General features: G+C 46.6%; 2 protein-coding genes across 9 annotated transcripts in view; one reads left to right on the forward strand and one right to left on the reverse strand.

The window, feature by feature from the left end:
* LOC135898170 (head-specific guanylate cyclase-like) overlaps positions 1–25,942 on the forward strand; it is a 231,213-nt gene that overhangs the window by 118,799 nt on the left and 86,472 nt on the right. The window lies entirely within an intron of this gene.
* On the reverse strand, positions 3,270–5,396 carry LOC139057846 (piggyBac transposable element-derived protein 2-like). The gene is made up of 2 exons (XM_070536593.1): positions 5,373–5,396; positions 3,270–5,116 (listed from the first exon to the last, which is right to left on the reverse strand). Exons 1-2 carry the CDS (start codon positions 5,389–5,391, stop codon positions 3,339–3,341), a joined length of 1,797 nt encoding a protein of 598 aa, XP_070392694.1. The 5' UTR covers positions 5,392–5,396; the 3' UTR covers positions 3,270–3,338.

Here is a 25,942-nt window from a genome sequence, read left to right on the forward strand (position 1 = left end):
TTTTGTGGCTCATTGTGCACCTGCTTTTGTGAGCTTTCGTTAACTGCCATGAGGAGTAGACGACGGAATGCGAAGGCGCTGATGTCTTCTTCGAGCTAGTGCATCTAAAAAAATTCCACGCTGAGGAAATAATACGACAGATCTCTTTGTGGCAGTTTAACGAACACAGTTATATACTTTAACATTGCTAACGTCAATTCGTGTTGACCAGAAGACTGGTCGGAGTGGCTCAACTGAATCTGCTTCTGACTATACCATGTGACTCACTGGTGTCAGAAAATAACTGCCCGTACTTAACGCAAGGCACGATACAAAGAAGAAATGCCGACATTGAGAATGAGCTTAAAGAAAATAAAAAGTGAAATGAATCAGCAAGCGCCAACGCAGAGACACCTAAAACACACGCTGAAGAGAAGGAAAAGAAAATCTATATCTAGAACAAACTAGACTGAAAATTTTGCGGAGACCATACGTGAAAGGAATGTCCTAAGGTGTGCCTCTGTGCTTTGACCGAGGTACGTGAAGATACAGTAAAGTGTTAAGCGCTTGTGTCCCGCAAAATAAAGAAATAATAAGAAAACATTTGTTGAGGTCGAAACTTCGTGCTAATTCGAAGAAAACATGTTTTGCATGCATGAGATGGTTCAACTTAACCCGAAGAATACTGATCGGTTCAGTCTTCTCAAAATGTTCCCCCAGATATTCTTTTTTTAAATTCTCGCACGCTTGCTGTCGAGTTTTCATCGTCTTCGCTCTCCTTTATTTTCTGCACATTGTAGAAGTGAGAGCAGCGTAGATAATTCAATAGAGTCAGGCGTTCACCTCACCAGCGGGATTGGATTAGGAGGCGGGGGCCGGCATAGCGCACTTTACTGCAACTCAGATTGCTGAATCAAGCTATTTATCTCCATCTTTTCCAGTTTACTAAAAACAAGAAAGCACAATGAAATTACTCCTCATTCTTTTGCTCCAAGAGAGACTGCGGCGTCGGAAAGCCGTATGCTGTAAACAAAAGCTAGGCGACCGAGTTTTTACGCTTGCTCTGTGTGGAAACTTTTCAGATAGATTGGGGCACTCTGCACGATGTTCTCGGTAATCAGTAGATTGAAAAAAAAAAACTCAATGTGTTCCTGTGTAATAGTTCATGTTCTGGTTAAATGAATATAGCCGCTATAGTAAAGCTTACGGCCATGAAAGTTGTATCGACATTCAAGAAATGGCACAATACAATTACTAGGCCTGTCTTCAAGAGCTCCAAAAACAAAGGTTACGGCGCTAAGCAGACTAGGACGAAGTGAGACACAAACGACACGAACTGGCGCCATTGGTGCCCGTATGTGTCGTTTGTGTCTCACTTCGTCATCGTCTGCTTAGTGCCGTAACCTTTGTTTTTAACTCATGAATGAGCTAGCTCAGCAAAAAGTTTTGTACAGCACACCATGAGTACTGCACACCATGAAAAACACAGTATAGAACATACCCGTATTTCGGTGTCCTAATCTGTAGTACCACCCGACTGTCTTACTATTGAACGTGAAAACCAGGTGTTTAAAGGTAGTTGTTTCCTGCCTCTGGTAGCGATAAGAACACCCTAGATGAGCGTGACCTGCGGTTTTTCTCCTTACTCGTACAGCCGTCAGGTTACGTCGAAAGTATGACAACACCCCGGTGTTTCATATTTGGAGACCTCGCTGAATGAGTCGATTCCTCGGAAGAAATACCTTGGTTTATGCGGTAAAATCAGCACAAGGGATATCCTTAGTCGATTCCATTTCAGTTGCTACATTTTACCTATATAGTTGATCCTAAGTAGGATTGGCTGGGATAGGTGTCGTAAAGAACACCTGGGAAGTGTTTGTGAATCCAGACAGTAAAAGTCAAACGTTTCGTTCGCAGGCTGAATCCTTCTGCTGTCGTGCCCTTAACGCTTCTCTTATTTATATAGCTTGGGCGGCTATTGAGGCTCACTTGGTGTGGAGTAGCTTGTTTGGTTGGTGATAGCATAGAGGGAGGAATCGAACGCTTCTGCGTAAACGAGTTCCCTCCTACGAAAAGGATAATGGCCGTAATTTTCTTCGTCTCTGATGAACTAAGCCCATGTATCTAGACATTCTTGCAATCCTTTCAGAGGAGATACATTGTATTAGTTAGACCTGGTTCAACAAGCTAGTTTCGATGGATGTGGAATAAAACTAGTCAATATAGTTTAACAGTAAGTTCTTTTTATGGTGTCCTGATAGCGCATATTCAAGAGCTGAGTCATTCAATATGTAAATATTCGGCAGCATGTTACACTCCTGTAACCCATGAAGGTTTTCGCCTTTACGGGTTAGCTGCACACGTGGTAATGCATTAGGTTATACGATCCTAGGGGTCAGACTTCTGCCAAGACATAACGACTCGCAGTGTGAAGCAAACATATGGCGCTGTATGCAGTCCCCTTCAACGACACATGCGAGCACCTAAATCCTCTGCCTTAAAGTTCAATCGTTTTTTCTTTCTTGGTTCTTTTTTCTTTGTTCTTTCCTTCGTTCTTTATTTCTTTAGTTTCTTCATTCATATTCAGTCATCGCATCTTGCTTACGGAGATAAGAGCCATTCCTGGTAATGATATTTTTTTTGCATCCCCGATCTTTTGCATCACTGGAATAGACGCCGCTTTTTTTCGGGTATGAGCCATTGCAACGTACCGCTTAAGACTGCCGCCTTAAAACTGTATGCACATCTTTCTGTTCCTTCTCTCTCGTCCCCCAGAGTAGGGTAGCCGACCAGACGCATTTCTGGTTACCATCCATGCCTTCTCTCTTTATTTCCTCCTCCTCCTCCTCCTCCTCCTCCTCCTCCTCCTATGCTACGAAGTTTTGTGCTTTAGAAGCTGTTGCCTATGCAAGGGGGCACTGCCTTTTCGACGTCGTCGTGCGCTTATGCGATAGGCTACAGTGAAATGCGGTGGCTGGCTTTTAACTCGTACGAGACCTCTAACTGAGACAGACTCGAGTCTGGCGCTTTTGGTCCTCGCATTCTCGTCTCTTGCCGAGCGAAAGCATGACGTCGCGGGCCACTCGATACCCAGAGAGCGACGCTCAGTGACAAAGAATGACTTAACCCTTTCAGCCCTGGATTTTCTATTATTTGCATATATTTTTTTGCTGTGCATATTTTGCACCATGAGGACTCTAGAATCATGCCTGAGTAAAAAATAAGTCATTTGTGTTATTATTTACCGGTTTACAATGATGTCGTCAAAACCGCACATCAGGGCTCAGTGGTTGCGAAAGGCAGTGAAAAGGTAATTTATTCAGAGGTGGAAAACACAGTCATGGCAAACACAAACATCACTAATTGTTCATGTGGAAGCCTCTGAAGCAGTTTCGAGCCTTGGCAAGACACAGGTGGACGTTGCATTTTTCGCACATGATACGGGTTTGTCCTGTGCATCCCTCGAGCTTGCAACGCTGTTCCCTGCTATCGGTACGAAGAGGCCAGTGTCCCACATTATCAAACCTTACGTCTTGTACAGGCCGATTTTCAGCATATCTTGCTTTTTTCGAAGTCACCAGAGGGGAGAGTGACGGCCTTCCTCGCTTTTGCATCTTTGGCAGGCTGTCGGCTCGTGCAAGTGCTTCACTAATATGGAGGGTGAAGTCCAGTAAGTCCAGTTGCTTGGCAGGGATCAGCCCTCGTGCAGCTGCATCGCTTCTATACTCCAGCCATGCGTTCACAACCGAGGCATTGATAACGTGAAATATCATCCTCAGTGTCCACTTTCGCGACCGTATCTTCGTACGGTAGAGCGCTACAAGGAAGTCGGTTTTATCGACTCCACCCATGCTGATGTTGTACATCCTTACAACAGCTGGGCGTTTCACTTCAATGTAGCACTTATCCGTCTTGCTCCACCGCTTGGCGGTGTCCTCGTCATCAATGGCCACAAAGTTCGATGCCATGGTCACAGCTTTGTTGTCATACCATCGCGTGACAGCTACTTTTCCGTCCTTGCTGACCATGGAAGCAGAAGTTCCGCGGCCTTTTTTCTTTAGAATTTTCTCCGACTCCAATGGGCATTTTTCACACCGGTTGGTTCGAATAGTTCCTGCCGCAAATATTTTCTTGTGCAGCAGCGCGCGCAGAAGAGGTAGCGATGTAAAATAATTGTCAAAATATAGTTTGTGTCCCTTGTCGCAGGGAATTCGACAAGCCAGCTGTGACACTATAGCACCTGTCACACCATATTGTTGCTTGAGACTTTCTTCTAACCGTGTCGTTGACCCCTGATATGGCAGCGAAGAATACACAATGCCAGACTCTCCACAAAGCATGAAGATTTTTATACCCCAGGGGTGTGGTTTCCCTTTCACGTACTGTTTGATATCCAGCTTTCCTTTGAAGGGAACAATTTGTTCGTCGATACACAATCGCTCCTCCACATGCAGTGCCTGACACCTCTCTTCGAATTTATCAAGAAGAGGTCTTACCTTCCAGAGGCGATCATCAGGGTCAGGCCGAGACACGTCAACAATGTGGAGATTGTTTCTTAGCTTTTCAAAGCGGTTGCGTGAGAGCTCGGTAGATGCAACCAGCCTAGTCTTCATTTCCGGCTTCCAATATAACCGCAGCCTTGGGTATCGCATGACGCCCATGATGAGGTGAAGTGCAAAGAGTTGTCGGATCTCTTGCTCGTTTGTATTTACCGATTTGCCTTCTTGCAGTACAGAATACAGGTTCGTCTTTTCGGCTAGTTCAATGAATACGCTCTTCGGAATGTAGCGACAGAAATACCCCCACGGTGAGTGCATTTCTTCATCTGCATTCACTGAAGCAAATTCTTCGCACTCAAAAGTTGTGTCCGGTTTTGTGAACTTCTTCCTTGTCCATGCAGCTGTCGATGGCTGGCAATCATCGTCCGAGCTTTCATCCTCGCTTTCTGCCTGTTCTGGCTCAGGCTGCTCAAACTCGTCACCGCTGTCGGAAGATCCGTCGATTTCTCCCTCCACATCAGACAAGTTTCCATTATCAAGCTCACGGAAAATTGCATCCGTGCATTCTTCCAGATGCCTAGAACGCAAGTCCTGGCGGGAATAGAATGTATCTGTCGGTATGCACGGTGTAGGCGTGCCTGAAAAAAGAAAAAAAAAACATGCACAGGAATCGGACGCAATGGCAAACCGACGGCACGCCATATACAACCACAAAGCCCTGCTGTCGTCAAAACCGCACACGGAAAAAACATCTTCTTACAAGTAATATCACCATGCAATGACGCTTATTCAAGCACATGCGTTCTCTGCAATCTGTTTAGAGACTATATAAAAAATCGCAACGTAAACTACGCAGGGGCTATTCAATTAAAAAATAAAAAAGAGCGCACGTACCTGACGGCGTGTCTGCCATGTTGATTGTTGTCATTTCGACGACATCTGCATCTGGTCATCAGCGGTCACTCGTCTGCAGGTTCGCGCAAGGCTGCAGAAAGCAGCAACACAGGCATCTCACTATCTTCACACACAAGGCCTTACCATCTCAACAGAAAAATGTGCGTTAGTCGCTTTTACACGAAAACCAATGTCTCGTTATCCAGTATGCATTAATGGCCAGCCTATCTCCTACAAGAGAAATCATCGGTTTTTGGGTGTCATTGTGGACCGGGACCTCTCTTGGAGCCCTCACGTTGCCCATTTGAAGAAGAAGCTCACATCTATTGTTCATGTCTTCAAGTTTATCGCCGGGAAAACATGGGGATCGTCAGTGGGCTCCATGCTACAGTTATATCGAGCACTTTTTATCGGATTGCTACGTTACAGTTCTCCCGTGCTTGCTAAAACATGCAAGTCAAGTCTTCGAGAACTACAGAGCGTGCAAGCCCAGGCACTACGTGTTTGCCTAGGACTTCCGCGGAGCGCCTCAACAGCAGGAACCATTATATTGGCTCGAGACCATCCGATCACGACTTACATTAGCATCGACACGCTTAGGGCCCATGTTCGTCATGTTTCACGCATTCCATCAAGCTCTCTTGCCTGCCTGCCAGAACGACGACCGCAGGCGTCCTTCTCCAAGGAGGTCAGCATCCATCGTGCCTGTCTACCATCGGGCTTCACACCCTCAGCACGTTCAACCTCAGCGTTGTGGGGTTTAGAACAACCTCAAGTGCGTCTCACGGTACCAGGAATAAGAAAGAAGACCGACCTGCCTACCTTGGCCCTGAAGCAAGCAGCTCTGGATTGTTTGAACACTTTCTATTTTGACCGAGTCCACATATATACGGATGGCTCTTCCACTCAGACCAGCTCCACCGGCGCAGTGGTTATACCATCACGATCAATTAGCATCCAATACAAGATTTCTCACATGACAACATCGACCGGATCGGAGCTTGTTGCCCTCCGAAGTGCCGTTGATTACATTAACAACCAACCCGCTAATTGGTGGGCAATATTCTGCGATTCGAAGGCGGCCTTACAATGTCTTCTGTCATCTCTTCGTCGCGGGTCGTGTGAACAACTAGTGTCGGAGATACGAGAAATGCACCATTGTATGATAGCGAAAGGACACGACGTCGTGTTTCAGTGGCTGCCCGGCCATTGCGGTATCTCCGGCAACGACCTCGCTGACGAAGCTGCTAGGAAAGCCCACGAAGGAGCAACCCTTGTTTCTGTACCTTTATCGCGGACCGACGCAGCCCAACACCTAAGCAAGGTAGCACACCGTATGACATTAGAGAAGTGGCATACACCTGAATTCACCCAAGAACGATTGCATTCCCTCGACCCCTCTATGCAACTGCGGCTGTTACCAGGACTTCAGCGAAATGAGGCAACAATGCTGTGCCGCTTACGCTTGGGCGTCGCATTCACCAATGCGTATACGTTTTTGATTGGAATGACTGATAGCGCCGACTGTAATGCCTGCGGTGCCGAGGAAACTATAGAACATCTACTGTGCTACTGCCCATCTTTTCAAAACGAAAGACATGACCTCTGCACAGCTCTCAATCAGCTAGACAGCACACCGTTCACCTTGAAGAAGATCTTGGGACCATGGCCTCGCATATCGCAGCTACGAAAGGCCACAAAAGCTCTGCTGCGATATTTGAAGGCTACTGGACTGAGTCAGCGTCTGTGACCCGGACTGAGTGACCGAACGATATCCCCAGTGGACTTTCTCTTCTTTTAATCTTTCAGTCCCCTTTTCCCTTTCCCCAGTGTAGGGTAGCCAACCGGGCTCAGTCCTGGTTAACCTCCCTACCTTTCCTTTATCATTTGCTCTCTCTCTCTCTTCTTCCTCGTTCGACACGGCTCCGCAGAGTCACGTGACTAACCATGGCGATGGCACTAGTACTTCCAATAGTACGAGTGGGGAAAAATACAAGCGGTTTCGGTTCTTTTTTCACGCTGAAAATTCCGATTGCAAGTCCTGTCGTCATTTGACGACGCCAGGGCTGAAAGGGTTAAGCCACTGTGTCCTCGCCATCGTGCTGAACGAAATTGTGAGCACCAAATGAACGAATAAGTAAGAATAAATAGTGGGAACGAGTTCGTGAGTGAGCAGACGCTTCAGCCAGGTGCATGTAAACACAAAGCGACTCTGTGAGAGCATCCAAGAACAAGACACCGTGGTATAGCACAATGATTACGGCGTTATGCTGCTGAGCTCCACGTCACGGATCTGGTCCCGGCCACGACGGCCGAATTTCAATGAGGGCGAAATGCGATGGTGCTCGTGTACTAGTTAGGTGCACGTTGCAGAACCCGAGGTGGTCAAAATCAATTCGACCTCACTACGGTGTTTCCCAAAATCACATCACCGGCTTTGGTAGAATTGTTTCGTTTAATGCAAGGACAAGCCTTCCACCGGACATCCCGAGCCCGTAGCTTAACCATTGAAATCAATGGTTCACGAAAATGGGGCGTTCCGAATGGCTGCTCGTGTTCGCAAAAACAAAAAAAGCAACCGCAACAAAGAACAAACTCAGAGTGATTCTGCGAATATCACGATCTTCGGAGCAGCGTATCGCTGCAAATGCCAAGGCTACCAAATTAACCGGCATACCATCCTTCGCGCAGGCTTTGCGTTTAACAGAAAATGACCTCGGTGGGCTCGCACGAGTCTTGTAGGCGGATAGGAACTAAAGATATTGGCTTGTGGAACCTATCAGCCTTTAGGGCCCATTGCCTGCAGCGCTCCTCCCTTCGATGGAGACGGCGGCAACTTGAAAATGACTTCAGGAACATCGCGGCGATACGGAAGTAATTCGCGGAAAAGAATAGACACTCCAAATTGTTTTTTTTTTTCAGAGTGAGATGGCGCGCGATGGCCATTTTCGCGGACGAAAATGAGGTGAAGAAGCACGTTTCTTTCTTTCTTTCTTTCTTTCTTTCTTTCTTTCTTTCTTTCTTTCTTTCTTTCTTTCTTTCTTTCTTTCTTTCTTTCTTTCTTTCTTTGTGTACATTATTGCACGTTTCGTTTACCGAACCTATTGTTGTTGTTCGGCGAACGGTGAAATAGGCTGAAACTCCTGGTTTATCAATTAGGTGCATGGCTAAATGCGTAGTAAGACTATGCGTAGTAAAGCGCTTTCTCGCCTTGCGCCATAATTAGATGGGGACTGAATGATTGGAGTTTTCTTTATTTTCCGAGTTCGTTGCTTTGCCCTCGTTGGCGGTTGCATTATACTTTTTCCTTGACACGAATAGCTAAGAAAACGTGTCAGTGAATTGACCCGGCTATTCCTTGCAACCTCAAAAAATATAAATGTGGAATTTACCCGTTACGTCCAGAAATTGCAAGGCGGGTTATGCGGAAAGCCGTTGTGGAGGGCTCAGGATTAATTTTTTTTCAGCCGTCGGTTTTTTTTCAGCTTACACTTCAAGTTATCACATCAGACCCGCCGTGGTTGCTTAGTGGTTATGGTATTGGGCCGCTGAGCACGAGGTCACGGGATGGAATCCCGGCCACGGCGGCCGCATTCCGATTGGGGGCAAAATGCGAAAACACCCGTGTACTTAGATTTAGGTGCACGTTAAAGAGCCCCTTATCTTGGTCTTATCTCCACGTGCTCAGGCACCCTGATTCCGCTTTGAACATTCAAGCACTATCCTTTCAACTGGCATAAAAGATTTACTTTCTGATTCCATGCTTTGCTTTTTGATATAGTAATGTATCCGGCTTTCTACATGTCGTTGCTCCCGTGATGCTGTCTTTTCACCGCTGCCCTCACATTTAACGCCTATTTGTAGACCACTGCGTACGACGCTTGGGTATTACTTTTTGTTTAGCTTTCTAGCATTTTTTCTCTATCCTGAGTCAGCGTCTTTCCCACACAGCTCCCTCCAGTGCCCTAACACCCGTACATATTCTTATATATTCCTCCGTCGTTCCCTGAAGCACACTTCATTTTATCCCTTCCACACTTCGAAGAATGCCTAGACCATACCTTTCTGCATTGCTCCATACGTTGTTTTTCCATTTACTCCCAATGCTAATCTTTAAACGGCCCTCTAATTAATCTACAGTCTCTATAGCGCTTCAAAACATAAGGTGACTTAAACCTGAGTAAGGAGAGCCGGAATCTGAATAAATCTAAAATGGAACTTGGGAGAGCACTCGGGCTTTTCATTAACTCCTGCTGGAGCACTGTTTTCTGCCTTTTTTGTTTCCTGCAAGTATACGATGAGACATTGGCCGTCGCTTCACCTGCCTTCGCAAAGACGGCTACGGGGAGCGACTCGGCATAATCTCCTTGGCTGGGCTGCACTTTTGTGTGACTCAGCTTAAAGGAAATCGAAAGCACAAAGCGCGAGTAAGCTGTGGAGCCCCTCAACATCTCTGTGCTGAGCGCAATGTGGAATAATGAAAAGATTTTCATGTATTTTATATATATCCTTAAACCGTGCATAACTTATTACTTGGACAGCTGAGAGTTTTTTATTTATAATAATGCAACGTCTCAAGTTTACTTCGACTGCTAGGTGGAGCTGAAGCTTTCTAGAAGTGCGTAGACACCAAAGTAACGTCTTTTTTTTTTATTGGGCAACACTGATACAAAAATGATAACAATAAACAACAAAAAAGAAAAGCTGGCGCTACAGGAAACTCTGCGGCCGTTATCGGAAATTGCCGTATGCTACGATGCCAAGACTTGCAAGCATCTTTTCACCTCTCTGTGCGTGAACTTACTACACAACCCAAAGAAATATACTTCTTTAAAAGAATTAAGATTAAACATCTTACCAGGTTTTAATTTCAGTGCTTGCCGAGTGTGAAATCGCTGGCGTCGAAACATTCGGCAAAGGCTACCTACATTTAACAAGACAGTTAAAGCAACATCCTGCGACTCTGAAGTTGCAAAGAAGATATATTTTTTATGCAAACAAATAAGGGGAGTGTTGCTGAGTCGCGAGGAGGGAGCCATATTTAAGGGATACTAGAAGCTTATTGTATAATGTTTCGACATCCGTAGCACTGTTCAATGCGTTAGAGACGGACGCTTGTCTACCTTTGAGCTAGCCTGGTGTCCAGGTATCTCTTATTTCCGAAAATTCACTCACGTAACGTTCTAATGTTATGAAACGCCGCAGGGTATTAGGACTAACATGAAAGCACAATTTATCCAATCAGTAAAATTACGCGAGCATGTCGTGCGTATTATGTTCATCGTGATTCTTTCTTCCTGAACCAGGACACTTTGCTTTGCCGCATACAGGCAGAGAACGATTGAGGTTTTTGAAAGGCTGTTTTTCTAGTATAGTAGTGTTGAGATTTTTCTTCTTCTTTCTCTTTTTATTCCCTTTACCCTTTTTCCCAGCACAGGGTAGCCAGCCGGTACTTACACTGGCTAACCTCCCCATCTTTCCTCCCCTTTGTCTCCACCTCCTCCTCCTTGAGATTTTTACGAAGCATTGCCCTTATTACATGGACTCACCAGATAAGCGGTGAACCACGGGCTTTTGTGCCGCGAAATAATTATTGCCAAATTCGAAGCATATTTAGATGTGACAAAGCTAGGGCTTGTTCGATCTACAGCCGGCTAAACCTTTAACTAGCTCTTGCGAACGCTGCTTTTTCTGCTTTCCAGCCCGTTACGATGGAGCGAGGTTGCGAAGCGGTCAAGGTTAAGCTCATGCTCACAAAGGCTAGTGCAGGTAGGAGAGCCATCTGTTAGGTTGTTCTTGTCCTACGGCAAGTTGGTGCTCGCTCGAGCCAGCTAAAGATTTACCCTGCTGTACATGCTGGTCTGAAACGGCCTGCTGAGGGACAGTAACGCATAGAATCCACGCGTCGTGTGCGTCCTTTTCGTATATAGGTTCTTGTGACTCAGTAGCACGTTTCACTTCAACATACAGGGGATTTAAACGCCAAGCAGCCTGACAATCGTCTCCTGTTTTCTTCCCTGTCAGTGTTTGTTTCCTAAGTATTCGTTGAATGCAGCTGAAGAGGCACGGATTTTCCAGATCCTCGTTATCCTTGTTGCGTTGTATGCTCACTAAATGATGACAATAGCTGGGAAATAAAAAAAAAGATCAACAATAAATGAATGGCCTCCCGGGGAATGTCCTTATTGCTCAATTTATCTTGCACCGCGCCAGTTGAGGACGTATAACAGGAAAGCTTTGCCGCTTGGCCAGGAGTGACGACATGATAGCGCTTTACCGGAGGTACTTTGATAGAACAGGCCGGAAGCATTCATGCCTTGGCTTGTGGTTTCCCGAGCCATTAATCCGGATCCCAGAGAAGTAAGAAACGTGGCACGTGAATTATTTGTCCAACGCTGTTGGAAGTTCGTCGCCTCCTGGCTTTGCCCTCAGCCGCTCGTTATTCTACGTGTTCTCGGGTATAAAAAAATAGGTAAGAAGAACAGACAGGAGAGGAGAATAGGGAAGCGAGCTTCAAGTCGATATGAGGACCACTAAGCTATGCTAGAATTCTCGTCAACTACAGGCCTGGTCTCTAGCTTTTAGCATTCATAATCTTTATGTCATGTGACGTGTTGTGTTGTGCTTTCTTCTTCTCTTTCCTTTTTTTTTCGTCGCTTAAGGTGTGTTAGCGTGGCGTCAAACACACACACACACACACACACACACACACACACACACACACACACACACACACACACACACACACGCACTATATATATATATATATATATATATATATATATATATATATATATATATATATATATATATATATATATAGTGCCATTGTTTAGAAGGATAAAAAACTTATCACTGCGAAACTATCCGTTTATAGCGCGAGCAATACAGACGACGAAAAACAGAAACGTGACTATCACTACTGAGGCTTGGATACTCTGGAGCCTGGAGATAGCACATGGGTGACGCTAGCACTAAGAACAAGAAGCGCAGAGAGGAACAACAAAAGGGGGAAACATGGCACGAATAAGATCCCTTCAAGCGGTTACAATTCACCGTCTAATAATGGCATCGATTTTCCGCGTCAGTTTTGTTTTCACTCTAACCATGATTATACCAAGTCCTCTTGCAGTTTTCAGCGCTTAAAATAAGGCTTACTAGCCGCCTTTGTCTTATCGAGGAAAGCCGCCGAATGGGTAGCATCACTAGAAAATCTGGGTTTTAGTTGACCTACGAATCACGAAATGATAGCTGCTAGTTAACAAAGTTGCTCTAATAGCTTTATTGAATAAGTAATTTGGGACATACGTTGAAGTTGTCGAAGGGAAGCTGGGCAGTGCTCGGGGCACCACTCATGAATGTAGGTAACATTTCTGCTTTGAAATATGAGCTTTCGAAGATGACGTCCTGTGTAGTTTGATACCAAAATGCAAGGTGATAGCATTGCGGCACACAAGTGAGAAGCGATGTTTAAGCGATTGGTAACTGTAACGTTATAGCTTCGGTATTTCTTCCAATAATATGCCTGCAAGATATGTAGACCTGTTTCAGTTCTCCAATCTAAGTATGTGCCCATAGTAAACTGATTATTGAAGTATATTTAATTTGTAATACCTTGCTATTTAGCAAACTTCATTGTGTTATCCTATCATGCTCGTATGGCAACCGTCTATTTAATGTGTCTCACATGCAGAGGTATTCCTGGTGTTAGAGAAATGTGCGGAATATAACCAACCCTTATACATAGCCTTCATTGATTACGAGAAAGCGCTTGATTCAGTCGAAACCTCAGCAGTCATGGATGCATTACGGAATCAGGGTGTAGATGAGCCGTATGCAAAAATACTGAACGATATCGATAGCCGCTCCACAGCCACCGTAGTGCTCCATAAAAAAAGAAACAAAATCACAATAATGAAAGGCGTCAGACAGAGAGATACGTTCTCTCCAATGATATTCACAGCGCGTTTACAGGAGGTATTCAGAGACCTGGATTGGGAAGAATTGGGGATAACAGTTAATGGAGAATACCATAGTAACTTGCGATTCGCTGACGATATTGCCTTGCTTAGTAACTCAGGGGAACAATTGCAATACATGCTCACTGACCTGGAGAGGCAAAGCAGAAAGGTGGGTCTAAAAGTTAATCTGCAGAAATCTAAAGTAATGTTTAACAGTCTCGGAAGAGAACAGCAGTTTACGATAGGTAGCAAGGCACTGGAAGTGGTAAGGAAATACATCTACTTAGAGCAGGTAGTGACTGCGGATCTGGATCACGAGACTGAAATAATCAGAAGAATAAAAATAGGCTGGGGGGGGGGGGGCGTTTGGCAGGAATTCTCAGATAATGAACAGCAGGTTGCCATTATCCCTCAAGAGAAAAGTGTAAAACAGCTGTGTCTTATCAGTACTCACGTACGGGGCAGAAACCTGGAGGCTTATGAAAAGGGTTCTACTTAAATTGAGGACAACGCAGCGAGCTATGGAAAGAAGAATGATGGGTGTAACGTTAAGGGATAAGAAAAGAGCAGATTGGGTGAGGGAACAAACGCGAGGTAATAACATCTTAGCTGAAATAAAGAAAAAGAAATGGGGCATGGGCAGGAGATGTAATGAGGAGGGAAGATAACCGATGGTCATTAAGAGTTACGGACTGGATTCCAAGGGAAGAGAAGCGTAGCAGGGGGTAGCAGAAAATTATGTGGGCGAATGAGATTAAGAAGTTTGCAGGGACAGCATGGCCACATTTAGTACATGACCGGGGTAGTTGGAGTAGTATGGGAGAGGCCTTTGCCCTGCAGTGGTTGTGACCAGGCTGCTGCTGCTGATTATGATGATGACATGCAGAGGTTTCCTACATTGGCTTCGACGAGGGCAATGACAGACTAAGCAATGAGGCTCGAGTTTGATAAAGACTTTGATTTTAATCTATCTATCTATCTATCTATCTATCTATCTATCTATCTATCTATCTATCTATCTATCTATCTATCTATCTATCTATCTATCTATCTATCTATCTATCTATCTATCTATCTATCTATCTATCTATCTATCTATCTATCTATCTATCTATCTATCTATCTATCTATCTATCTATCTATCTATCTATCTATCTATCTATCTATCTATCTATCTATCTATCTATCTATCTATCTATCTATCTATCTATCTATCTATCTATCTATCTATCTATCTATCTATCTATCTATCTATCTATCTATCTATCTATCTATCTATCTATCTATCTATCTATCTATCTATCTATCTATCTATCTATCTATCTATCTATCTATCTATCTATCTATCTATCTATCTATCTATCTATCTATCTATCTATCTATCTATCTATCTATCTATCTATCTATCTATCTATCTATCTATCTATCTATCTATCTATCTAATCTCGACGTTTACCTTACTCTTTCTCTAAAGCACTGCAAAATTAGTGACCGAGTTTCTTTGCAAACATTTTTCCGAATTACTTACTATCTCAGCTTCCCTCTGCCTTCCAGTCAATCGTGACTTGTGAGAAGCGCAAATCGCGATGATAGTTGTACACTCCGCATGGTGTTGTGAAGAACAATAAAGCACGTGCTGTCACCACCGAAAGATTCAAGGGTCCGAGGCCCTTGTAAATTGAATACTTGCACTTCAGTCGCCAGCACAATTACCAAAAGCGCTGACGGCTGTGAATTATGAATACCAGTGTAGCGTATTCCCGATGTGTGTATTCCTTACAGACTTTCAGCAGCGAAAGAAGTGACCGTGTGCATACAGACTATGTGCTTGGTGTTGTCGCTGACACTACTCGCATACAACAACAATAATGTTACCTTCTAGTCGCGCTTTTATGAAATGACCATATGTTGAACAAAATTTAACTGTATTTAGAATAGGGGTGTTTGCTCATCTTTTGTCTTGAAAATCAACTAGACGTATTCTTGCTGGGGAGCAGCTGTTTTTTACTTTTCTATGGCACGAAGGAGTGGAAAATTAAAATAATGACTAGTAGCAGTGTCTCAGAAGTGCTATCAGTAAGCGTTCTTAGAGTATGTAATTAAGAAAGAGGTCATTCTTGGTAGAGTTGTATTGAGAAGCAAACGAGGGGAAATAATATAAAGGAGAAATAATGTCTAATCTGCGGTATCACACCATCAAATGAGCAAATCTCGCTTTATGGCGAGCTTAAATTGAATCCATTCTCACTGCTCTCGTCGCCTAATACAAACTGGGGCTCGCAGCGTTTTCGTCAGATAGTATCGGGCGAGCGCCCGTTCGCATTAAATACGCACGGTCGGAGCATTAATAAGCAATGACAGTGAGTGCAGATTAGTGTGTCGGGGAGCGCGGCTGCTTTGTTTCACGCCCAACTCGCTACAACAGACCCACCCATGACGTCATCCGTTTCGTGCTCTGGGATAGGGGGCTGCCAGCAAATGTGTTTCAGGCCAAGCGTTGGCGCCGCACCTTTGAATTATGAAGCTCTTCGTACCGAGGGCGGTCGTCCGGCGTGTCTTTTTCTCGCGCCAAGTGCCACTCTTGTGCTTGTTCTCGTGCTTGGAGCGTTTGAGTGGTGCTCATGAGACCCGTCGCTGTGAGCATAAAAGGCAAGATTCCGTTTCGCGGGGTGCTCCTCTTTTGTTAGCGTTTTCGTTTCCGAGATTCAATTGAGCAGCCTTTGTTTTCTTATTCGTTCCAGAGACAGCCGTTATGGTCTCGTTTCAAACAGCCGAGGACAGCAGAAAATTGCACGGTGTGATGAGATTAGTAAATTTTCAGTTCACCTTAAAAGTCACCTTAAAAGGCTAATTGGCTGTTCGCTGGGAGAGACCTTTTTCTAGAAGTGGGCATAAACAGACTGATCGTCATCATCATGGTGGTGATGCCAGGATAAGGCCCGATAAGGTGCCGCAATGCCGAAGTGTGGATTTGCTCGTGATTGCGTTTTATGAAAACATCAAATATTAGGACAGTTGCCACAAAGGGAGTGTCTACTAAAGGAAACTATAGTGAGACGGTTTGCTTGGCGCTGCGTACAGGCCTGAGAGATTGCTTTTGAGAGTGTTGCGGTGCCATTTGCCTCTGCGCCTGCGGTAAACCTTTATTTACTGATCTCTCTCTTTTATTTTTATTCATATCTGTGTTTTCCCTTTCCTCGCCATGTAGAGCAGCAGAACCGGCTCTTTTCTGCTCAGGTGACCTAACTTTTCTCTTTCTCGGTATGCCACTGTGGCGTTCGCAACTACTTCCACTATGCAAGAAGCGCGATCCTCTAGATACGTCGTTGAAAATAAATTGGAGAGTTTCAGGCAGCGCACGTTGTTTCTTTTTTCTTTATTTTTTTATGTATTCGAACGTGGAAGCACTAAACTTTTTTACTCTCTGAAGGAGTGTGCTGCTTTACTGAAGCGGTGGCACTGGTGCACCAGCACAAAGCTTTTTGTAAATATTTCTCAATTTATGACGTTTCCTGAGAGGTTTTTCTTTTCGATATCTGACGCAAAAGGTTTCGCGACATTGTACTTTATAAAGGGTAGTTTTAGAAGATTATCAATGTTTGTGAAGCTTGAGTGCTATATTGAGATCAGAACGAACTGCTAGAACAAATTCCGAGAAGGTGAGTGACCTTGAAGATGCGTCTGGCAGCGATGTTGAACTTCTACAGCGTGCTATAGCGCCAATTAATCGCGCGAGACTAGGAATAAGCTGCCCGCGTGCATTATGTACTGTAGGCATGAATAATTGCGCGCAGGATACAACGGAGCGCACAAATTATTATGCGAAGCATATTACGAGGGCTCAACCCAGCTCCTCAGGCGCGGCGGTGACCATGAAATCACGTGACACCGTGACGTCACGACAGAGGAGAAGTGGCTTTGGCTCAACTCTTGCAAGACGGGCTGGGTGGGAATCGAACCAGGGTCTCCGGAGTGTGGGACGGAGACGCTACCACTGAGCCACGAGTTTTTTTTTTTTTTTCTTTATTGCCTGATCTTGACAAAGAAAGAACAGCAATAGCAATACATAGAACAAAACATAAAAGATACAATGAACACGTCGTATTGACATAAACAGCCTGGTGGGAGGCTGGCTTCGTCACGTTAAAATTCATTTAGAGCCATCAATGGCTCCACCCTTGACAGCCACTCGGGGGTATCCCCACCGGCCTTCAAAATCTCAACAAACCGATGCACAGTTTCACGGAAATAAATTCGCGTTGGTCGTGCGTCGGGATCGCAGTAGTATCCTGCCATTCGAGAGCGCCAAATACTGTGGAGGCCAATTAACATTATTAAATCAAACGGAAAACCATCCTCGTTAGCAATGGGTAGATACCGTATTCCATGAGGGTCGAGGGGAAACTGTTTCTTTAACGTTCTTTGTAGTACGTCCCAAAAAAATACCCCTCCCCAACAATGAAGAAAAACATGATCTATCGTTTCTGGTTGTTTGCAGATAAGGCAGTGAGATCCCCATGGAAGAAATAAGCCCTTTTCCTGTAAAAACATTTTTACTGGCAATGTTCCAGTGTGTAACTTAAAAAAGAAGGTTTTAACCCCTGGCGCAACTTGCATTTTTTTTACTCTCTTTAACACGTCCCTACCAGGGCCTCCACTGTACAGGGCTCTGTACATTGGCTCCGGCAGAACAACGTCACACAAATCTTTGTACAATTTTTTCTTTTTTACATTTGATAAATATTCATTTGAAAACCTCGTTGCAAGGAATCGTACACTTGCGACAACTTCTCTAAAATATCCAAAAATGCCTCCCGTGAGTGTTTCGGTTGAAACAACAAAGTCTGGCAACGCGCGCCCGAGCCTTACTTGGCATGCGGTGCGCAAAAAAGGATCGCTGACGTCGCGAAGGAAAGAAACCTGTTCACAATCTGCCGCAAAAAAAGGTGTCCCAGGCCCAATCCACCATTCTTGACTCCTCTGAACAAATTTGTTCGGCTGCACCTTTCCCATTGCGCATCCCACACGAAAATGGCAAAAATTCGATGCAGCTTTTGTACATTGAGTCTTGCACAATGTAACACCTGCATTACATACCACAGCCTACTAATAAAGAACAGATTGCACACGGTGGCTCTAGCAAAAATCGACAAGTTTGTTCCTTTCCACCTTTCCGCCTTTCCACGTGTATCATGCGTCTGCGCTGTCCAATATGTCGCGCTATCACGGTAGCATTCTAAAGGTACTCCCAAGTACTTCGTTGGGGTCGTAACCCAGGACACGTTTGCGAAGCGGTCGGGCGTCGATTGCCATTCTCCGTGCCAGAGCCCTAGTGATTTTGCTAAGTTCACTCTGCTGCCTGTGGCTTGGCAGAAGTTCTCTACACATTTAATAGCCTCAGTTACACCTTCCCTACTGGTTGAAAAAACCGCCACATCATCCGCATATGCCAACAGCTTGACTTCCGCTGCCTGCAACCGAAAACCGGGAATTGTCTGTTTTTTCATGATGTTTAAGCACATCGCCTCTATGTAGAAGCAAAACAAAAGAGGGCTAAGGGGACAACCCTGGCGTACCGACCGCTGCACGCTAATGGGGGCCCCCAGACTCTGGTTAACGATCAATCTCGTCGTGCAGTTCCGATACGCCAGGGCGACACCCTCGCGAATAACAGAACCAACGTTAACATGGTCTAGTATGCAAAGCAAAATTTCATGCGCGACACAGTCGAAAGCTTTTTCAAGGTCTAGTTGTAAGATGGCCACGCGGCTATTTGTAATATCGCAGCACTCCAGCACGCATCTTGCTGTGTGAATATTAGTCGTAATAGATCGTCCCTTAATCCCGCACGTTTGATGCGGCCCAACGATTTCCTGGATTACTGACTGTAATCTTCGCGCTAAAACTTTCATATAAATTTTGTAATCCACATTTGTGAGTGCGATTGGCCGGTACGCTGTTACGTGTCGTAACCTCTCCACTTCGTCAGTTTTGGAGATTAAGACAGTGTGTGATCTTGCAAAAGACGGAGGCAATTTGTTAATTTTGTAAGCTTCATTAAACACTACCGTCAATATTGGCGCGATTCCACGCTTAAAAGCTTTGTAAAACGCCGCGCTTAACCCGTCCGGTCCTGGCGATTTACCAGGATTTAAATTGTCTATCGCCGTTTCTACCTCTGATTCGGTTATTGGCAGCTCTAACCTATCCTTCTTCTCATCGTTGAGTCGCGGCAGTGCCTCAAGGAACTTATCCTTAAACGAGTTCATGTCGGCAACCTGTAATGCGAACAATGCCTGATAGTACTGAAAAAATGCACGCTTAATATGTTCGTTATCATCCGATAAGACGCCCCCCCATTCTATGTTGTCTATGTGATTTCGACGAGCGTGGGCTTTTTCAATTCCGAGTGCTCGTTTAGACGGTGTCTCCCCAGCAGCTACATGTTCGGCTCTCGCCCGGACCAGCGCACCACGATAACGCTCCTCTTCTATCACTTCGACTTTTTGTTTCGTTTTCCTAATGTCATCGATCCATTTACCAGGCGCTTCGCATTCTTTCTCGAGCAGTTTTGAAAGCATAGACCTTAGATTACGTTCATTTAGTTTCTCCTCGTACGCCATAGAACAAGACCGCTCTATTGCTTTTATTTTAAGTTGTTCCTTACAAAGCTCCCACTGTTGCCATGTTTCCAGTTCTTTATTCGGCTCTATTTTGCCGATTTCTTCAACTACCGCAAGGTTGAAAGCATCGTCTTTAATCAGCTTGTTATTTATCTTCCACAGTTCCCAGCTAAAAGCACTGCCACGTTTTTTTGCCCCAATCCCGCACTCTACTAAACAGTGGTCTGAGAAAGACACCGGCACTACTTGATAACTGTTGCATTTTGGAATCGCGTCCAACGTTAGATAAATGCGGTCCAGACGGGCATGACTTGCACGCTGGAAATGTGTGTACTTCACACCACCCGCGCCTTGCATACACTCCGCCACATCCTCAAGGTTCCATTTGTCTATGATTTGCGACAGTACCTCAGTACTTGCGTCCCTGAACCGCAGATCACTAGTCTTATCACATGCACTCAGGACACAGTTGAAGTCGCCCATGATAATCAGCTGTTTATCGAAGCTGAGACGCTGCTCAACACTTCTAAAGAAATCGACCCTTTCATCCACCACATTTGGTGCGTACAAACATAAAACACGCCATTCTGTATCGCCGAGTGCGAAATCGACAGCAACACACCGACCTGACAAGCACGAGAAATCAGCATGCACGACCAGAGCCGGCAACTTCTTAATAAAAAGGACACAACCAGCAGATCTGCCGATAGCATGGCTCACAATAGCATAGAATCTAGACGTGAAACGTCGCACCATGCTCCCGGTCTCTTCCTCACCGTCAACTTTTGTTTCCTGCACGGCCAATATATCAATGTCGTGCTCCGTTAAAAGCCGATACACCTGACTTTGCTTTTTCTTTCCTGCCAAGCCCCTGACATTAAGTGTAGCGACCTTCAACGGAGATGCAGGAGCCATTTTCGCAAGGAAGTGAAAAGGCCGAGAGCATGGTGCTTACCCTCCGCGTCTAGCGCTTGGCTAGACGCCATCGTTGAAGCCGGAGCCAGCCTGTGCAGGCTCCGAACCTTGCAGCGTAGATGCTGTATCGCCGGTTCGCCTCTCAGACGAAACGTTAGGTCGCTGCCGGAGACTGGCCCGCCTGGCTTGAGTTGTTTTTGCAGGCGGCTCCTCGACGCTGGTGGCTGCCACCTTATCCCCTTCGCTGCCGGTGTGGCCATAAGGGCGCTTGGCTGGCACGGAGACGCTGACTGCGCGGCCGCCGCTCAGGTCAGCGTTCGGTGAGCTGTTCGCTGGGTCGACGACTGTGGGTGCCGGAACGCTCTTCCCATTCTCCGACGCCTTCGCCCGAGACGCAGGCAATTCCTTCTCCTCGGGGTGCGTCTCTCCGTTGCTTGACTTGGTTGTGTCACTGCTGGCAGGCAATTCCTTCTCATCGGGGTGCGTCTCCCCATTGCTTGACGTGCTTGTGTCACCACTGGCAAGCCCCGACGGGTCGGTCATTCCTGCTGGCTTGCCCACTTCCTCGGCTCCTTTCGCTGCCTCCTCCGCCTCGTCGACGTCCATCAGCAGCTCAGTCGACTTGTCTTGCGATGCCGGCTCCGTAGCAACCGCATACGTGCGGACGCAATCGCTGTCGACGTGACCATAGCGTCTGCATTTTGAGCACCGTGGCACCTTGCATTCACGTCGAACGTGGCCCGTACCACGGCAGCGTAGGCATTGCATAGGCCGCCCAGGCGCCACCACAAGGGCCAACTCTCCTGCAACGCGTAGCTGGTGAGGTAGGTCATCGACCTTCAAACCGGGTTTCAGCTTCAGGAGCACGGTCCTCGTTGTGGACCCTTTCTCCTTGACGCCTGAGACACGCCATCGCTCCCGGGTCACTTCGGAAACGCTGCCGTAAGCAGCGAGAGCCGTCCGAATGTCGTCGTCCGCCACGCCGTGCAACATCCAGTGCAGCCGTAGTTTCACCTGTTGGTTATCTGGATCAAAGATAATGCAGCGGCGTCCTTTTACTTCCAGTTCCTTGAGAGCGGCCAACTTCTTAGTTGCTTCGGTGCTGTTGAGAGTCACCGCCCAAACATGGTTGATTTGGTACGCCCCCAACGCCACCACGTCGGGAAGCGCACCAGCGTTGGCTAGGGCGTCGCGGAAGTCCTCCACCCTGTAGGGCCTAACTCGTACGTCGCCGTGCAAAAACACAGTATTAACCACAACACGTCCGGTGGGCAATGTAGGCAAAATGATCTCGTAGTCCTGACCGTCATTGTCTTCAATCCTGTTTCCGCGGCTTGCAGAGGCCGCTATCGCCGCTCCGCTGGAGCACATGATTCCGCGTCCGCACCGAACGGTAGCCGGAAGAAGAATGACTGAGCCACGAGTACAACGCTTCAAAGCGGTACAAAAGCGCCTCTAGTGAATGCGGTGTTGCCTTAGAAACGCGCTGTTTCTAAGGCGTGCGTCTCTTGCTCAGGCGCACATTTCGTTGCCGCGCCGAACGCTGCTTTGCTCGACGCTCACCGCGTCCAATGCGGGGCGCGTAGTCGCTGCCCTGTAGCCCATTGTCTTACACCCCTTGGCGGGTCGACGGGAACGCTGTCGCGTTCCACTCTTGAAGGCGAAGAAGTAATGCATGAGTTGTTTCTTCGTCTAGCCGAACCAAATATAGCCAAGCAACAGCAGTTCACCAGGCTAAACAGTGGTTCAACAACTAAAATAAAGGCTAGTATGCTTCGCATCCTGGGCTTAACCTTACCTAAGCCACAGCCATTTTTTGTTGGACGTGTTCATGAACCTTGCTCGCTGTGGCCTAGTTAGGCTAAGTTACATTAGGTTTGGTTAGGTTACGCCTATGTAGGACTTTGATCGCAACGCGAAATGCCGTGGCAATAGCACATATAACACGAACGTGACAAAGCACAACTGAAACATCGGCAATTTATACTGCGGTTAGCTGAGACAAATCCTGAAGTTAAGGTTGGCCTACTGTGTTTTAAAATTGCTCTATGTACATGGCACGGTAGTTTAATGGCTATGACTCGCGTGGGTTTCTCCCGGGCGGACCGCTCTCTCCTGCTTCGCCTGCGCGTCAGCTGCTTCAAGACGGCTGCTAGAACACACAGGCTGCAGGGAATTGGCGGCTCCGCGTGCAGCAACTGCGCCGATTTGGAGACGCTCCTTGCTACTTCACTGCCCTGCCTTCGGTGTGGTGCGCACGGACTTGTGTACAGTCTATCGGCGACTGGGACTGACTTGCGATACGGCGACCGCGCTGCTATTCCCTCACTCGTCCATCGTGTAGCACGGTCTTTCGGCTCTGCTAGACTACTGCAACGCGACGCACTTGAGAGCGCGGCTCTGAGCCCCGCACTCCCATTTTTTTTTGCCCTTGCCACGTTCGTCCTGTCTTTCTCTCCTTCATCTTTTTCTTCCCATTCCCTCTTCCCCGTGTAGTGCGGTTGAGGTGTCCTCCTGTGAGAGACAGTTACGGCGCTGCACTCATCTCTTCCGTCTCCTTTTCTAAAATCACTTCACACACACGCGCGCAATTGGAAGGAGGCAGAACGCTCGTGGCCTTCGGGTGCACAGCAAAGAATCCCAGTCGGTCGATGTTAATCCAGAGCTGTCTACCACGGAGTTTCTTATAGCGACTGTGTTGCCTCACACCACTAAACAGAACGATTAAATCAAGCTAACACTTTAAAGCCGCTCACTTGCTGCGACGCCGTGTCAACGGCGTATGCCAAAAGAACCTGTGCTCTGTGGCCGCGAGCGAAATTTCCTCCCGTTGCTTGCCGAACCAACGAGCTAGGTATAGTCGAGCGATCAATTTTTCCTACACGTATGAAAATAACGCCTCATGCCCCTCCCTTGTGCCAAGGAAACAGCGAAGTATTGCATAAAATTGATTGAGTGTCGATGCTTTCCCGCTTCAAAATAGGGTTGCTCTTAGGGTACTTGCTCGGCGGCCTGCCGAGCGTGTTATACGCATAGAGGGAGTCGTGTTTCACGCAGCGCTTTCACTGCTCGCGATGAAGTGCGTGCGGGCTGCAGCTGCTGTCAGACAATCAGCAGCTCCACCATACAAGTACACGGATTGTTAAACCACTTGTCCCAGCGTGTTATAGGACGCCCTATGCTGATATATGGAGCGCAGAATCTAGCGCTGAGGTTCGATTTATCCGCCCGATACCGAATACTCTTAAAACTAAGTATATGGCTACGGCTATATGCAGGCGTCACTTGAGTGCGCTGTCTACTTAATGCGCCTGTCAAAGCTGCAAGATTTAGTAAGTTGAATATATAGATGCTCGTTTGTCGCGTTTCGTTCTTTTTTTGTTTTTCTTTCTTGTTGGTGTAGGCTAAATTTTTTGCATGCGATCTTGCAAGAATTGTGCCGACATCATGTCTTTCTTATCATCTACCTTTCAGAACTTGCTGATCCCGGCGATAACGTAGGCGGAGCGCGTCTCGGATCATTGACGAAGCGCGAAAAGGAATATCATTGGAATAAAATATTTCGTTATATATCATCCCTTCCTTGCCTTCGTAGACGGACGCATTCGTACATCCAAACGCAAGCGTACGCTCTCTCTCTCTCTCTCCCTCCTCTCATGCATATTGAAGCCTGTCATGCACAGAAACGTGGACGCATACGCGTGGACCACGCGCTCAGGCGCTTGTACTGTACCTGCAACGCCTAAAACACACGGCACGTCTGCGTCGGTCCTGTCGCCATATTGGAGAGGCGTGTCCCACACCAGCATGGGCCCCAATGGCCGACCGCACTTCTCTGCCCCCTCCACCCCCGTCCCCGTCACAAGTTGTTTTTATTTATTTCGCGAATATCAGGGTGGGGCCACGCGATCCTCAATTGCCTTGGCAGCCGCCGGCGTCCGCTGTCCTCGGCGGGCGATGTAGCTGTGGTCCGCGCTCATCAATCAGCGTGTCAGCGCGCCATCCGCAGTGGGGCAGGTACTGCGGTTGACGCGTTGCGAAGGGAGAAAGGGTACGAGGGACGCACAGTCGCACGTTTCTATCGTCCGAGAAACACCGTAATGATATAGCAATGAACGCCGTATTATGCAGGCGCCTCCTAGTGGCTTCCGTTCTCGCCTTTTTTTCTTCTCAATGTTTGGTTGGGGGCGCGCGCTGCCGATAACAGAACAATGAGACCGAACCATTAATTACCGATACAGGAGTCTAGCTACTAGAATGCACACGGTGTGCGAAGATAACTTCTTTCGAGCGAGTTATAAGCAGCCCATTAGGGAGAAGAGGATTCAGTCGGAAATCACCGTACGGGGGTATAAAAGTTATGTCTGGCTTTCAGTACTCGCCCTGCGCCTACTGTGTTCTTGCCTGAGGTACTATCGGCCTGAAAAGAGTGCTGGTCAATGAACAAGAGAAAGAGAAGAGAAGCGACTCTGAGAGAGAGTTTGGCGTGCCTCCCGGAACTCAGTTCAGCGGCCTGTACATGTATGCGTCCAGCAAAGTTCTTGTATTATTTTGCTTGCTCTAAGTATAGAAGCTGTGCGAGATTTACAGTATACAGGTATACATGCAGGAAGATCTATCTATCTATCTATCTATCTATCTATCTATCTATCTATCTATCTATCTATCTATCTATCTATCTATCTATCTATCTATCTGTCTGTCTGTCTGTCTGTCTGTCTGTCTGTCTGTCTGTCTGTCTGTCTGTCTGTCTGTCTGTCTGTCTGTCTGTCTGTCTGTCTGTCTGTCTGTCTGTCTGTCTGTCTGTCTGTCTGTCTGTCTGTCTGTCTGTCTGTCTGTCTGTCTGTCTGTCTGTCTGTCTGTCTGTCTGTCTGTCTGTCTGTCTGTCTGTCTGTCTGTCTGTCTGTCTGTCTGTCTGTCTGTCTGTCTGTCTGTCTGTCTGTCTGTCTGTCTGTCTGTCTGTCTGTCTGTCTGTCTGTCTGTCTGTCTGTCTGTCTGTCTGTCTGTCTGTCTGTCTGTCTGTCTGTCTGTCTGTCTGTCTGTCTGTCTGTCTGTCTGTCTGTCTGTCTGT

Source organism: Dermacentor albipictus, chromosome 3, assembly GCF_038994185.2.
Source record: "Dermacentor albipictus isolate Rhodes 1998 colony chromosome 3, USDA_Dalb.pri_finalv2, whole genome shotgun sequence".
NCBI classification, from domain to species: Eukaryota; Metazoa; Arthropoda; class Arachnida; order Ixodida; family Ixodidae; genus Dermacentor; species Dermacentor albipictus.